General features: G+C 34.0%; 1 protein-coding gene across 1 annotated transcript in view; it reads right to left on the reverse strand.

Annotated features, from left to right (window-relative positions):
• Nucleotides 1-504: 504 nt before the first annotated feature.
• The window catches only part of MED13 (mediator complex subunit 13), a 100,166-nt gene continuing 84,359 nt past the window's right edge, over nucleotides 505-16,311 (reverse strand). Inside the window, exons 21-30 of the mRNA XM_044746146.2 lie at nucleotides 15,820-16,039; nucleotides 14,984-15,175; nucleotides 14,570-14,793; nucleotides 12,288-12,430; nucleotides 11,626-11,784; nucleotides 11,322-11,507; nucleotides 9,446-9,594; nucleotides 7,804-7,977; nucleotides 4,827-4,927; nucleotides 505-4,487 (exon numbers count right to left, since the gene is read on the reverse strand). Of these exons, the coding sequence (XP_044602081.2) occupies nucleotides 4,355-4,487; nucleotides 4,827-4,927; nucleotides 7,804-7,977; nucleotides 9,446-9,594; nucleotides 11,322-11,507; nucleotides 11,626-11,784; nucleotides 12,288-12,430; nucleotides 14,570-14,793; nucleotides 14,984-15,175; nucleotides 15,820-16,039 (1,681 nt within the window). The 3' untranslated portion in view covers nucleotides 505-4,354. The remainder of the gene's footprint in view (nucleotides 4,488-4,826; nucleotides 4,928-7,803; nucleotides 7,978-9,445; nucleotides 9,595-11,321; nucleotides 11,508-11,625; nucleotides 11,785-12,287; nucleotides 12,431-14,569; nucleotides 14,794-14,983; nucleotides 15,176-15,819; nucleotides 16,040-16,311) is intronic.

A 16,311-nucleotide genomic window follows, 5' to 3' on the forward strand; every position in this document is an offset into this window, starting at 1 on the left:
ACACCTTCTTTTAAAGGATTATTTTTAAAAATTTTGCTGGCAGAAATTATTTCAGAATGACCACAATTTCGGGGTTTGTCCTTAAGTTTAGACAAAAATATTTTAAGTGGCTGCTTATACAAAATGGGTAGTTATTTCTGATGCACTGTTCATATCTGAAGACCTACGTTTCAAAAATATTTATGCGATCAAAAAAACAGGATAGAGCTAAGCTTTAAATATGTGCTGGTACCTTGTTTATACTAGAAAACTTATCAAACTGATCAGCCTAAAAGAAATTAGTATGTATGTACATATGCAATTTCCCTATACATTATACACCATATATGCTTATATATAAAATCTTTTTTTAAAATAAAATACTTCAGACAGAGAAGTTAAAAGTCCATCCACCAGTTTTTGGGGGGCGCTTTCCATTTATAAATGACAGAAAAATAATACTGCGACTAATCTTTACACAATCTTAAGATGGAAATATTTTCAACAGAATGAGACAGCACAATGAAGGCTTCATGAATAATTTATTCCATTTGAAGTTTCGTTTTTTTGTTTTTTTTTTAAAAAGTATAAACCTTTTCATTTCCTCAATCACAATTTGTACAGCTCAGTGTTATGGCATTCGGCAGCAATAGTGTTTGTTCCTTATTCTGTTTTTTTGTCACGTTAAAAAAAAAAAGCGATTGGACCATATTAAATGTCACTGCTAAACAACAACTTTAAAACGCCCCTTCATAAAGTGACCAAGCTATTTTGAGAGCTGATGCTGACATGTCCAGTGATGACATTACAATTTGTAGTTTAAACTCAGTAACTTTAAGGTCCACAAATCCAGTTTACTTTGAAAATTAAAGCTATTTTAAAACTTCATGAACACATTAACCTGAGGAGTATTTTAGGTCCCAAATCCAGTTTTTCAATTAATACTCCACAAAAAAGAAAACACATATATAAAATTTTAAACCACAGTTCTGGGCCCATCAAAACACCAAGAAAAACTGAAAGGTTAAGATTTCCAGCTGATTTTGGGGGGATAGGGGAGGCAAAAATAAAATGTATGTCAAAACATTCTTCCTTAATTTAGACAAACTAAAATCTCAAGAGGAAACCCAGACCAAAAGAGCACTCATGCAACATTAAATGTATTAATAGACTGATATGCGATGCCATAGTGGATGAGTAGCAAATTATATGATGCAACAGCATTTAAAAACTTCCTTTTAATGTATTCAATTTGAACATTTTAAATAATGCAACATAGTATTTTGATATTACAGTATTAACATAGTGCTTGATTAAAGATCTGCAAATCTTTGTAGTAACACATTAAGTTAAAAAATTACCTCAGAAGGTAAATATGAAGACGAAAGGAGAATATTTTAATACAGTAATCTGTGCCATACTGACAATTGAGTACGAATACAGCTGAGGATAGTTGACTAAGTAAGAGCTTAATTTTAGTGGTTTAAGAAAAGTTTAGAAAGATTTAAAAATTACAGCTACTTTAAAATTTAAGGATTACATATAAGTACACTTGGTGGCCCTCTGGCCAAACAATAAGGTGTACAGAATTTATTCATACAGTGTTAATTCACAGTCCTGATAACTGAATGGCTTGCATAAGAAAGGTATGGCTAGATGTTTCTCACTGGCTGGAAGCAGACATTATATAACTAATCTTTTAAAATGCCAAAATACTGAACTTCCACCCTGCTTTGTAATGGATAACTGCGCAAAAAGAAAAAAAAAACAAAAAAAAAAACAGACATTAGCACTGTAGCAAAGAAGTCAAGGTGTTGGTGATCAACTGGTATAAAGTATATTATTTTGCTTACCTACTTAAAACAAAACTATTCATACTTGTCTGTGACAGTACATTAGTAAGTCAGATCCATCATCCTGCATAAAAGGCTTAGTTTTTTTTTTCTGAAATAAGTCTCCTGACCTTCCCTAATGGCTATTTAATAATTTTTCTATTTGAGTGTGAATTTATATATGAAGGGAAGAAAAAAAAATCTTATCAGTAAATCCTGTGTATTTGGGAACTACTCCCTGATTCCCAGATAAAAAGGAATTGTATACTAGGTTCCTTCCTTATGGCTCCATATAAAAGAAACTGTTAGGGAATAATATTTTAAAAATCTATTTTCAAACTGAGGTGTGGTTACTATAGGCTAGTGATTTTAAACAACTGAGAATACCGCTTTTATTTAAGTCACTATTGAGCTAAGTATATAAAAATGGTACTTTTTATAGAAATTCCAAATAAGCATCTTTTCCCTCAAACCTCAGACAAGTTTTTTTAAAGTAAGTACAGAACATCTGTAGTGTGTTAGCATAATTAAAAATGAATGCAGAGATGTGATCTTTAAATTTTAATTTCAAAATATGCTGACCATTGGGATTGCATTATAATTTTGAAAAAATGATTGAAAACTTTTGTCACCAATTGTGTTTTCTTTATAGAAAAAACAAGACTTGCTAATGTTTCAATATACACAATTTGAAGAAGTTATATTGTTTATAAGAAAGTGATATTTAAGCTAAGCGTATAGTATTTACAAAACAAGGTTCAGTAAACAAAACAAAACATACCAAATTACAGTTTTGTAAATACAATTGATTTTGTCCTTACAGAGAATTAGTGAATGTACAAAATCAGAATTTTGCTAGACTGCTTCCAAGAAAGGTAGGTAGACTTGGTGACTGTGAATTCAAGTCAGCAACACAGGCGAGAGGCTAACTTGGACTCTCTTGTGAGCAGCACTGTAGAAAGGATTTTTCAAGGGGGTAAAGCCTGCATGAAAGCAGTTATCTTGGCATGTGCAAACAAGAAGGGGAAAGCTGGATTGAAGGAAGGGGTGAATTAAAGTCCCTAAAATTCAAGTCCCTTCTTTAGGGAGGTGAGAACCTCCTTGGCATATGCCCTGCCTTAATCTGAGCTGTGTTATAGAAAAGTACAGACTCTGGTGTTTGGGACTGCCATCTCCAAACCAAGAAAATTCAATAAATAAAAAAGGCAAAAGGATAAACAGGTTACGTTTAGAAAATGGTTCTTTAACTAGTGGAATAGTCTGAATACCAGAATTCACTGAGAATCTATTTACACCACAGTTTGATTGCACACACACACCCATACATATGCATACTCTCACACACATTCCCAATCTTTAATTTAAAAAAAAGTCAAACAATCAAGAGTGACTGCTCTTAAAATAATTTGTAAAATGCCTAGAGCTGGGCTAAATTTCAACCTTATAGCAGATCCTGAAGATAATTTTCATAATTAATAATATTCCCATGCCTAGATGTGCCACTGTTAAAACTGAAAAAAATTTAAGCATGTAACATTAAACACCAAAATTAGTTTAAGCATTCAGTAGCAAATGTTTTTCTTGTAAAACTAAGTTTCTTTCACTGGAAATGGCCTGAAATATTAGTCATAGCCCTAAACCATAGTACAAAATATAACTGAAGAATTCTCATTTTATTCTAAGTTAAACCAACTAACAATATCACTTGTATATTGCCATCATGTTAGTCTGTAAAGGTGTGATATATAAAATGCTGTAAGACCTGGTACCTTTTCAATTTATAAACACAGTGAACTTCATTACTGTACATGTACTCTGCAACTACAGCTTAGCTGTAAATCCTCCACACACAATGGCATGGACATTATTCCCCCTCTATCCCCATTAAACTGTACATCGAGACAATACAAATTTACTGTCCCACCCACCCCCTTACAAAAAAATAATACTCTAAAAGCAACCCTACTGCAACTTTTTAATTAAGACGATTACATATATTTTAGACCAATTGCTTTAAAGCAAGAAGGCAGTATAAACCTTCTAGGAAAATTTTTATAAAAGAGGTTAAGAAATATAAGACAATTTATACATTTAAAAACTTACAATAAATAAGAGATGCAGGCATTTTTGAATACTAGATACTATAATCCAATACAAGAACATCTTGATGTTCTGAAGCCATATGTTGAAATTCATTGTTCCTCATGTTTCCTCTCCATGCTTTTAATATTCATTTAACATGACTGGGTACTATGGCTCATTACTTTTCACAAATACTGTGACTGGAAAAAAGAAGGTTAATTTTGCTACGAAAATGTTATAATACGTTTTGTATGATCAGTCGTCATCCTAAAGTGTTCAGTATAGTCAATGAAAAATAGCAGGGTTATAGCCCCTCCCCCCAAGTCAAAACAATATTTGTTGAAGTAATAAGAATTAGACCCATCACAAATTACTTTCACTGAGAAGATAACTGTAACTTAATCTTGCAGTGAAATTCTTTTTTCCTTGTTCTTTTCTTGCACAGTTCCATCAAGTGAAGATCACAGCATATTCATGATAAAGTTATATAACTGATTCAGCACCACAAAATGAATTGGGAGACATGAGCGTCTGTCCTGGATTGCAGGGTCACAGGTTAGCCAGGAGAGTGCATTGTACTGTTCCAAAACAAACCTGAAAGCAAATAAACTGTGTAAGTCATGTATTGATTTACACTGTAGATTTTGGAAGCAATTTCCAATTATGGTATCTAAGAGTCAAAGTGACTTAAAAAAAAGGTGAAAGGTATGGAATAGAGAGTCCTTGGGGAGATTAAAGACAATTAATTTTCATAAAAACTATTCTCAAAAGTAGATGTTAGAAAGATCACTCATTCTGAATGCTATAATTCATGTAGAGAACCAAGGGTACACAAGTGTAAACTACTGCCAAAATGAGAAGAATATATAGGGATCAACATGATATTCTTTCAAAATTGTAATGGAGAACCCTTAATGGTAAAAAGAGCTGTACCTGAGGACATCTGAAGTCTGATTTGAGTCAAGTGGGTGGGAGTGTTTACTGTGAAGCAGCTCGTCAGATTGCACTGAAGGCACGTGGAGGTGCAAAGAGGCCTAAAAAATAACAGGTAGTCAGTCAGCCAAATGGAAAAAATTTATTAGTTCTACCTTATTCTCCTCCCAAGGTTTCCTCCTTGATGAAATACATTTTAAGACCTATGTAACGAATTGGAGCCACGATAAAGATGCTTGTTCTTTTTTAACTAATTCATTACAGAAGTAATTTTTAATTGTATAACTTATAGTGAATCTTAATTCCTTTTCTTCAGCTTTATTGGTTTTGAGACTACATAATAATCCTAAAAAAAGGGCTTCCAATTATCTTCTAAGTGAAACCTGCCTAGATGTGTAAAGTAAATGTTTAAGGAAGCAGTAAACTGATAAACCTAGTACAGTCTGTGTCTAGGTTATACAGAACTTAGACTATGCAGAGATACCCATGTCTAGCACTGGAAAAAGTAACAGGAATAAGCATATGCAAATAATACTTATAAAGCTCTAAATCGTAAAGCTACCTTTGGTCAAACTGTGAGCACTCTAAGTAACATAGTGCACAGCTATCTTCTTTTGCCCACTCAATTTCAGAAGGGAGGTTCAGTAACAAGTGACACACCCATTCATGTATGGCAATGAAGAGTGGAAGAAAGGAATGTGGTGCTCTTCTTCACATTTTAATTAAAGAAAGTAAATCATTTTGTTTACAAGTCAATACATATAACAGTGTTAAAAAGCTATGACAGAAACTCTTGGTAGATCTCATTCTGTATACTGTAAATGGTGCTGCAGTCGTGCATTACTTAACAAAGGGAATACATTGTGAGAAACGCATAGTTAGGCAGTTTCATCCTTGTGTGAACATCGTAGAGTGAGCTTACACAAACCTAGATGTAGAGCCTACTACACATCTAGGCTACATGGTACTAATCTTATGGGACCACCATCATACACTTGGTCTGTCGTTGATCAAAACGTCATTATGTGGCGCATGACTGTCTTTTATATTTAGGTGCTCTCTCCTCTACAATTGTAATAAATGTATAAACTCTTGAGTCATATATTCAGGAATATAACCAAAGATATATATGTTTCAACTGCCCATAAACTCTTTAAGTTATAAGCAAAGTTTCATGTAGCAGATCACTACAAATTAAAGGAATGTAATCAGTACCAGTGCTCTAATTTCTATGATAAAAAGATTTTTCAATCATCTAGGTAACAACCTATTATTTTTCCAAGCAAAGAGAAACATACCAGGTGGTTTTATTATCTATGGTGTAGAAAATAAAATGGAATGTATGAAAACAAAAAGTGAACAAAATTATGGTAAGTTATGCCTTACCTGGTAATTCAGACCAGAAGTCCTAATCTTGTTACACTGTATCTGAGGGTGAATGCCCACTTTACACTATCCTCTCTGCAAATAAATATTGAGTAGAAAAGAATCTGGATAGTCCCTTGGAATTTCTGTAAAGTGGTGTTTCCTAAAAAAATGTTCCGTGAAACACTAAGGTCATGAAGTATTAATAGGTGTTACACAATCCTTTCCTTGTGTATTAAAGTAAGTTTGGGAAATGGTGGGTAAACAATGTATTGCTGCTGTTTTTCAGAGTCTTTAATGTGCGTACATGTATTGTAACAACAAAAGGGGACAGAAAGCATGTGCAGCGTTTCCCAAAGGACCAAAGAACCCTTTGTTTTGTAGAAACTCCAAGGGCTACTATTTGAAGAAACCCCCTTGGGAATATGTTCTTGTAAGAGGATCTGTATAGATCACTGCACGTATACAGGAAGGGGAAGAAAGTCATGATAAAAAACTATTACCTTGGCTGACACTCTCTAAATATATTATCTCATTAATAGTCAATTCAGATCAACAGCTATTGTATTCTTTATGAATACACTACAGAAGTTCATTATTTAATGTCAAATGTCATTGACTCAATGGTATGTGGGCCAAGGGTATCAAGATTTAATAGCAACAGGCTTAAAAGATAGCAACAAGCCTACTGGTTGAAGTACCCACTAAAATATAACCCCAAGAAACTGAGGTATATCATCTAACTTTTACCCTACAAATAAAAATCACTTGGCAAGTAGTTAGGTCAGCATGACTTACGGAATAAAACAGTTAACTTCTGGTGGGATTACACAAGAATACGTGAATCAGAGCTGAATTTGTTATTTTGGAAAATAGTAGCAACAGCAGTAATAAACTCCGGTTAGGGCTTTCACATCTCATTTTACCATTTTGTGAATTATCTCATCCTCATTATATCACTTGCTAATTAATTTGTTTTGATAAAATAAGTCATTATGGGTCTAAGAATCTCATAACTGGAAAAGCACTCAATAATTTTAACAGCAATTTACACACAGCTAGAAAGCTTTTTAAAGGAGATAGTAAATGGACCTAAATATCAAGGATTCTTACAAAGATTATGAATCCTTTAATCCCTAAAATAATGTGGCATAATAGGAGTGCCCTATGATGTAATTCAAAGAATAACATTATAATCATTAAAATATCCAGGTTCTAATCTTTAGTCTACTACCAATTTATGACTTCACATATATGAGTTTTTCTGAACTTTAATATCCTCACCTAGAAATGAAAAGGTTAGATTAAAAGTAACATAAGGTTTCTCCTAACTCTAAACTTCCGTATGTGCAGTTGAAAATAATAAGAGCAAGGGCCCCAGAAGTTTGACTTAAGATTAATTAGAAGTTCAAACTTAATATGAATTTTAAAAGTAGAGTTGTTTCTTCATAATTAGATAATTCTCTTTGTGATCTTGTCTAGAAAGTCTTATGTGGCAATGCATTTAAGACCTTAGACAAAAGCTACAGACTGCATAAAACCACTTCTATGTTTCTTAGGACGTAAGTCATCAATTAGCATTATTTAGGAACTAGCAAAGAAATGGCAATACCTTAAGAAAGAGGGGACACTGATATTGTGCTTGAGGACATGCTGACCAGAACCAGTCAGGTAACGGACCCGCTTTGGCAGTTGATACAAAGTAACCAAGGGCCAATGGTTGCTGAAGAATATTAGTTACTTCATCATGAGATTCTGTTGAAAGGAGCCGATCAGTACCCTGACCCTTAAAAAAGACAAAATCAAAAGTGTGTTAGTTCATTTGACATACCTAGGCACTAGATACAAATACAGAATGGTTTATAGCAATCAGTTTCATTATCTTATGACTTCTGTTTTAAAAAATACTGAAGGATATTGAAAAAAATCAATTGCTATGTACTCAGAAGAATATCATATTAGTAATAGCATTGAAAGAATGAGTTTTAAGAGTTGCATGAGGAAATGAATATGCCAACTGTTTAAGAAGTTTGTACTATGATGCCAAACCCATGTTCAGTGATGTGTGTGTGTGTGTGTATAAACCTTTGTAGCTGACTGAAAAATACAAAATGTTCAATGAAATTTCTAACTTATTTGCTAATACTCTCCCAACTAATTCCTGACCATCACACCCCAATCCAAAAGGTGGATTAAATTTAGCTTTGTTCATCTATCACCATCTATAAAATGCAGTTAATAGTGTTTTAGAAATCATGATGGCAACAAGAAGGGACAAATATTAAGTGATGTGCATATCCTTTGGACTAGTCAATGTATTTCTTGGTATTTATTCCAAGGAAACTGATAAAAAGAAGAAAAATGATATGAATAGAAATGTTCATTGCAACACTAGCTATAAAAGAAAAAAAGAAAATACTTAAATGTCTCACTTTTTGGGAATGATAGAACAAATTAGGGTAAAACAACAATGCAATATTAAAATGCTGATCATACTTATTGAAAGCTGTGATACAGATACATGTGGAAGGAAGGTAATTTGCTAAAAGTACAAATGGTTTTATTAAAGTGGTGTTATTATTGGTGCTTTTCCATATACACACACACACACACACATACACACACACATTTTTTTTTTATAATCTCATTTCTTTCCTGTTAAAAAAAGGAGGAAAGGATGCAAGATAAGATTGGACAAAAGTTTTTCCTTATTTTAAAAAGACAGGTTCTAAACATATGCATACTACAATAATCAAATAACCACTATATATAATTTCAAGCAAAGATGTTATTCAAGTGAAGCCAAATTAGTTTTGATTTCAAATAGGACAAGACAGCCTGTTTCCATAACTGCTGTCAGTGTTTCTTCTGTCCTTATGAGAAAATTAATATTCTCATATATTCCTTCTCACAGCCCTGCTAAGAATGGCAGCACTTAGAGCAATATACTGACTCTCAGATAATCTGATCCCATACTTGAGTACAAGCTATGGTGAAGTGGCAGGAAAACTACAAGAGAAGGGCTAATGGCAAGTAGTCTAGAAAATATGAAGTCAGGGAAAACAGAGTCTTAAAGACTCTCTTATTAATGTATAATTAAAAGCACTGACGTCTATAAACAAAAGTGCATGAGGTATTATTAATCTCACTTCTTTACCAATTTCCAAGGAAAAAAGTGTTCTATTTCATATATCAATCCACTACTAAATTAATGAATGACACTTAGATCAACTGAACTTTTATAACAGGGTTACCTTGCCAGCATCACCTCCATGGGGGTAATGAGATCCTGGAGAATGTACAGGAGACCCCGTTGGAGATGCAGGAAGAATATTAATGATATCAGGGTCAAGATCGTCTCCTGTGTCTAACAAATCAAAGATACCCATTGCATCTGCTCCATCTATACAGGAGAAAGAAAAAAATTAAATACTGCATTCTTCATATCCCATGGTCATTTACAGGAGAGGGTTAAAATAAATTAATGCATTTCAACCAAAATGGGTTAATTTAACATCATCTACTGAATGCCTACCATGTGTCAAGTACTGTGCTAGGAGCCATATAAACAATTATGCATAAACAAGCACGAGGTAGTCTGAATAATGCCCCCTCCAAAGATGTTCCTGTCCTAATCTCAGGAATCTGTGACTATGTTACCATAAAAAACTCTGCAGATGTGATCAAGCTAAGGATCTTGAGATGGGGAGATTATTCTGGACTATCCAGGTGGGTCCTAATAAGAGGGAGGCAGTAGGGTGAGAGTGAAGGAGATCTGACTATACTACAACCACTAGCGTTGAAGATGGACGAAGGGGCCTTTGAGCAAGACATGGAGGTAATCTCTAGACAAGGAAACAGATTCTCCCTCAGAGCCTCCTGAAAGAACCAGCCCTCCAGACACCTTGACTTTAGGTAGTAAGACTGATTTTGGACTTCTGTCCTCCAGCACTGTAAGATAATTCATGTATTGTTTTAAGCCACTAAGCACGTGGTAATTTGTTACAGCAGCAACAGGAAATTAATACAAAGCGAACACAGTATGCTGGAAATGAAAATGTATTTAAAATGAGACTATTCACAATTAACACCCAAATTCTCTACTATTAAATAAAATATTGTATAACACACTAAATGAAAAGAATAGCTAATACCCGTATTTTTGACTTTAGAGATGTGCCATTTTCTAAGGTAACTCAGAGCAAGAGTGGAATATCATTTATTTTCTCTTCTACTAAAACAATCTGTAAGTTCATGCAGAAAAGTTACATCCCTATTCTGGCAGTTTATAAAAACTGCTATATCATTTTGGCAAATTAAAAGACGAAATACAAAATGAGCTGCAAAGTTTATGTACAGGTAACTCAACAGTACAGGCATAAACCTGTACAAACATTTTTTGATCAACGTTGCCTTTTAAAATAAGTAAATATTTATGGGATAATTCACGGCACCAGTTCTCATATCAATAAGGTAGAAGAATAGTTGTGTAAGTTTCCTATTGCTACTTTACCAATTACCACAAATCTGTTGACTTAAAAGATCGCACATTTATTCTCTTATAGTTCCGGGGGCCAAAAGTCCGAAATCAGTTTTATTGGGCCAAAATCAAAGTGTGGGTCATTAGGCCAAAATCAAGGTATCGGGAGAGTTACTCTCCCTCTGGAGGCTCCAGGGGAAAATCTGTCACCTTGTCTTTTCCAGCATCTACAACTGTCTTCCTTGCATTCTTTGGCTCATGACCCCTTCCTCTAGCTTCAAAGTCAGCAGCATGGCATGGTTTCTTTCTGACTTTGCTTCACTCTGTTGCCATCACATGGCCTTCTCCTCTTTTTTGCATAGTCAAACTTCTCTCTGCCTCCCTCTTATGAGGATACATATGATTGTTTTGGGGGCCCACCTGCATAATCCAGGATAATCCCTCCATCTCAAGATTCTTAACTTAATCACACCTGCAAAGTCTTTTTTTTCCTTTTTTTTTTTTTTGTGCCATTTAAGGTAAGATTCACAGGCTTCAGGGACATTCACAGGACATGGGTATGTTTTGGGGGGCATTATTTGGCCTGCAACCTGCCACAATCATCAAGACTTATTTTATATTTGCAAACCTTTAAAGAACAATTCACCTACCATTGTTGGGATTGAAAGCTAAGTCCAAATTTTCAGTGGTATAAGTAGCTGAAGCTACTTGCACAGAAGCAGAAGTAGGGAACACAAGTATATGAGTACATGATGTGTCCTGTGGGGTATTTAGCTGAGACGTCTGCATGTTTAGAGTGGTGCTTCTTCCAAATACAGAACCAGTTGACACAGAATCTGAAAAGAAAATGGAGGGTATTTTTTTCTTTTAATAAATGAAGAATCAATTTTACATAATACCTAGAAACTTAAGTTCATAAGGAATTAAATCTGATATAAACTAAAGACAGCTAACCTGGCATAATAACAAAAGAGCCTTGGGGTTCCATTGCGACCAAGCAAGCACTGAGAATGCTGGGAGAGTCTGCAGCAGATATACCACACATTCTACACATGTCTTTGAGCCTTTTACTTAGAGACTGCAAGTTCCGACGACTCAGCAAACAGCTCCAATCTGTGGGTATCAACAGTAAAAAAAAAAAAATCCAAAGTAACAGCATTGTTATCACCCTGTAGAACCAAAGTTAAAACATAGTTTTAAAATTAGTATTTTCCTCAAATAGAAGTCATCATCAAGCCAAAAATCTCTTATTGCTGATGTTACTCAACATCCTTTATCCCTCAACCCTTAATGTAAGCCAGTAATAAGTACCATCTGCCAAATAGAGGATGAGTTGAATAATAAGCAGAAAGGGGAAAAAATGGAAGATGGCACATGAGAATAGTAGTAATAACACTGATATTAATGTTGCAATATATGTAAAATGTTCTTTTAAAATTTGAATTAAGCCATGTGTGGCCTAGACATACGTCATTCCCCTTCAAAAACAAAACAAAAAACTAGTTTTTATAACCTTTGCATTTTATTCAGTATATATACCTAGATGTGGTCTGAACAGTGTATGAATTAACATAAAATAGAAATTTAAGTACTAAATAATAAAAGCACAATTTTACCTTTCAATTCTCCATGACCAATCCTTCCTAGACGGCCAATTACAACTCTCCATGGTAATGAACTCATTTGTACAAGTCCTAAGCACCACTCCCAAAGTTTCTGTAAACCAAATCTTCTAGCAGATCCTTTTTTCCGACGAGCCCTACAGGGAATAAAAAGACAGTCACAGATATTCCTAAAATTCACATGATGACGTTTCAAAAGAGATCAAATTTGTGAAAATCTGGTTCCTTAATTTTAATGCTTGACACTTTTTATACAAGTCCTAAGCAAGACTATATATAAAATCATAGTTTGGCACGCTAGTTTGTGTTCTTTTATTTTTTTATTTTTTTTTATTTTTTTGAGGAAGACTAGCCCTGAGCTAACATCTGCCACTCACCCTACTCTTTTCCCTTTTTTTTTTTTTTTTTTTTTGCTAAGGAAGACTGGCCCTAAGCGAACATCCATGCCCATCTTCCTCTACTTTATATGTGGGACGCCTGCCACAGCATGGCTTGACAAGCAGTGCATAGCTCCACACCTGGGATCTGAACCAGCGAACCCCGGGCCGCCGAAGCAGAACGTGCAAACTTAACCACTGTGCCACCAGGCTGGCCCCTGTGTTCTTTTAATACACATTAAAAGATACACTTCAAATGAAAAATTGTTTATGAACCACCAAAATTCACCAGAAACACTGCTCTACACCAGAGATTGGCAAACTTTTTCTTTAAACGGCCAATATTTTAAGCTTTGCAGGCTGTCAAGATTCTGTTGCAACAATTCAATTGGCTGCTGCAGCATGAAAGCAGCCACAGATAATACTTAAATTAATGTGGCCAAATTTGGCCCATGGGCTATAGTTTGCTAACCCTTGCTCTATACTTTAAGTTGAATAACATCAAAACACCCTACTTTCTCAGACCAAACAACACTGTTATATTTTCTGCATGTGTGTCCTTTATTAGGCAAGTATGTAACATAAGCACTCTGTGACTGAACAACAGTAGCTACCATTTATTGCATACTTACTACATACCAAGCATTGTGCCCAATTCACAAGTAATACTTCATTTCATCCTAACAACCCTATGAGGCAGATAAAATTATCCTCACAATTTCACAAAGAAGTAAGCTATAGCTCAATGGGCTAAAGTAATTTTCTCAAGATCACCTAGCCAGTAAGTGGCAGAGTTGGGATCTGAACCCAGGTCTCTCTGACTCTAGAGTTAGACCTCTTAACCATTATCTCACTTCAACTTTCAGTAAAATGGCAATACTACCTTTGTATTGGAAAAGTGGTATTATTCTTTCTCTACTCTCTTTCTATTCTTCACAGATAGGCATCCTCTTTCCAAAGCTCACTTAATTGGCACAACTATCCCATTAAAAAGAAAAGTCAAAATGCGTCAAGGAAATAAGGTATGAATTACTGCTGTAAGGTTTATAAAATAGTCAATAAATCTTTATAATCAATATAAAATTAATGTTCCTATATTCTGCTTCTTCAGCACCACTATAACCTAATAATCATTAAATATTTCTGCACATAATCAATTTTTGAACTTAAAGGAACAGAACCTTTATATAATAAAGAAAATAAAGGATAGAACCAAACGTTAAAACTGAAAATTACTTCATGGACTTACTTTTCAGGTTGTCATAGACAATGTTCACTAGCCTTGAAACATGTTACTAGAAATGTCTATTAAGTGATCACTCAATATAAGGCTCACCTGCTGTGACCTATTAGTTATAGCCTTCATAAATAACTGGTCAATATATAATTACTAGAAGAAGAAATCTAAAAGAAAGGCTACTATTTTCAGAAGACACTCCAACATTTAAATGGTAAAATTTTCAGTCAACAATTTTAGTAGGGGAAGTTAACTCACTGAGTTAATTAGGGACTATATCTCAGATGGTATACGAGAAAAGTAAATGTTCTAGGATGCTTTACCAGTTTTTTTTCATTGCAGAGGACTTTCTAGTTCCATGTCTCAAAATTGTTCAGGCTAAAATCAATGCCTCAAGCTTTAATACATAGAATTTAGGGACTTTAATCTCTTTTGTCTGTGTAAAAGAGATTAATCAAAATGATTTTTAATTCTCTTAATTCTACAATATAAATATTCACTACAAAAAAAGTGAAAGCACCCCAAATCCCAAGACTTAATATTTTAACGTATACAACCTTTCAAACAGTTTTCTATTCATTAAAAATAAAACATAAGGAGTGTGTGTGGGTATGAATTTTTTTAAATGGGATGATATGATACATTTAAGGAAATATAAGTACCTATTTGGGACATCGATGTTAATGATACAAGTTTCTAAAAGTTCTCCATATAGATCTGTGCAAGATGCAAGAATCCATCTTTGATCATGAGATAAACAGTAGCCCACGAAAAGAACATTATATTTCTGTCCGGCTTCTCCAAATGTTTCTCCTAGCTCTGTCTGTTTATCCTTCACTGGAGCCAGAATAAAAGGAGGTGTATAAAGCCGAATACACTCTGGTCTCTGTAAAATAAAAAATTAAGGTACTATGGTACTTACACAATCATAGAAAAACTTTTTATTGAAAATGTGATATATTATCTCTATCCAAGTATAAGAGAATTGAAAAAGGATAGTTAAATAGAGAACTGCACTTCGTATTGCATAAAATGTATAGTCATTCAATAACTTTGGTCATGGAAAACATACTTACATCAGGACTCTTAAGAGCAGTCTCCATAGCTAAACCTGGACCAAAGCCAGTCAATGTTTTCACATTGGTTGATGTTGGAAGTGGTCTCCGACACTGGGTAAAGGCCGAAAAAGCCAGGGATTTTAAATGCTGGGTATAGATTTGTCTATCTTCATGCTTCACAGGTTGTAACAGGTACTGACAAGGAACAATCTAAGAATTATAGGCAAATATTACAAATGTTAAACTTCTAAAAATAAAGTAAAAAGAACTGTGAGGTCCAAAACTCTTAACTTTTACTAGGAAATTTAAACAAAACCTAATTAAAACAGTCTAAAGAATTACATTTTCTCATCTGTTATATAAGATTTTTAATAAAAAGTCAATCTTACCAAAGCTATGTAAAAACCTTTAAATATTTCTAAGCAATTAATATTGTCATTGACTAGTCCTGTTACAGTCTATAAAGAAATAATTCAAAATGTCTGCAAACAACTTAATATGGTTAATCTCTTTCTACTTTCTTGCAACCTTGACTTATTTAGAACTCTAGCTTATACAGGTCCATGCTCTATTTTTCTATTTAAGCTTATGAATTTAAAAACTGGCTTATAAAAGTAAGACAGAAGAAACATTTAATGTACTTAACGCAATCTTTTTATTCTCCATTATTACTGTGGTATGATTATAAAGTTTATCGTTTAAAAACTCCTTAAGATTTCTATCATAATATCACTTAAAATCAATAGAACTTGGCTTTTAGAAAATCAATTTGGACAAAGAATAGTATCTTTGAAACTTCTGTCAAGATCAAACTGTTTTATATAAATTTAACTTGCAACATTTATCATTCTTACCTGTACAGAAACAGTACTCTTAATATGAGAAGGAAGAGTCTGGACCATTTCCAGAAAGCATCGAAGCAGCCCCAAAGTCCATACATTGGAAGAATTAGTGCTCTCATCTTTATTTTCATATGTAAAAGGATCAATTATATAGACGACAATTGCAGGTGGATAAGTGATTGCATGTGAATCACCATCTGTGGGGATGCCCACTTTATCCCGATCCATTGTGCTAAAATTTGAGATAGAAATAAGACAGTTAGGAAAAAAGTTGTACTGTACCTCTCATGGGATAGCATCAAAGCAGGTTCTCAATATCTTCTCCCTTTTTTGTGGTGGGGGAGTGTCACAGAGCCTCTCTAAAAATGAGGGATCTCTCTTTTCCTCCAAAGAGAACTGTAAACATTATACACACAATTTCATGATGTATAAAAAAACCCTTGCATTAAAAGGTCTTGCACGGAAAAAAAAAAAAATTCTTAAAATCACAGAGGATCAGAAATG

The sequence above is a fragment of the Equus asinus genome, chromosome 13 (assembly GCF_041296235.1).
Source record: "Equus asinus isolate D_3611 breed Donkey chromosome 13, EquAss-T2T_v2, whole genome shotgun sequence".
In the NCBI taxonomy this organism is placed as follows: domain Eukaryota; kingdom Metazoa; phylum Chordata; class Mammalia; order Perissodactyla; family Equidae; genus Equus; species Equus asinus.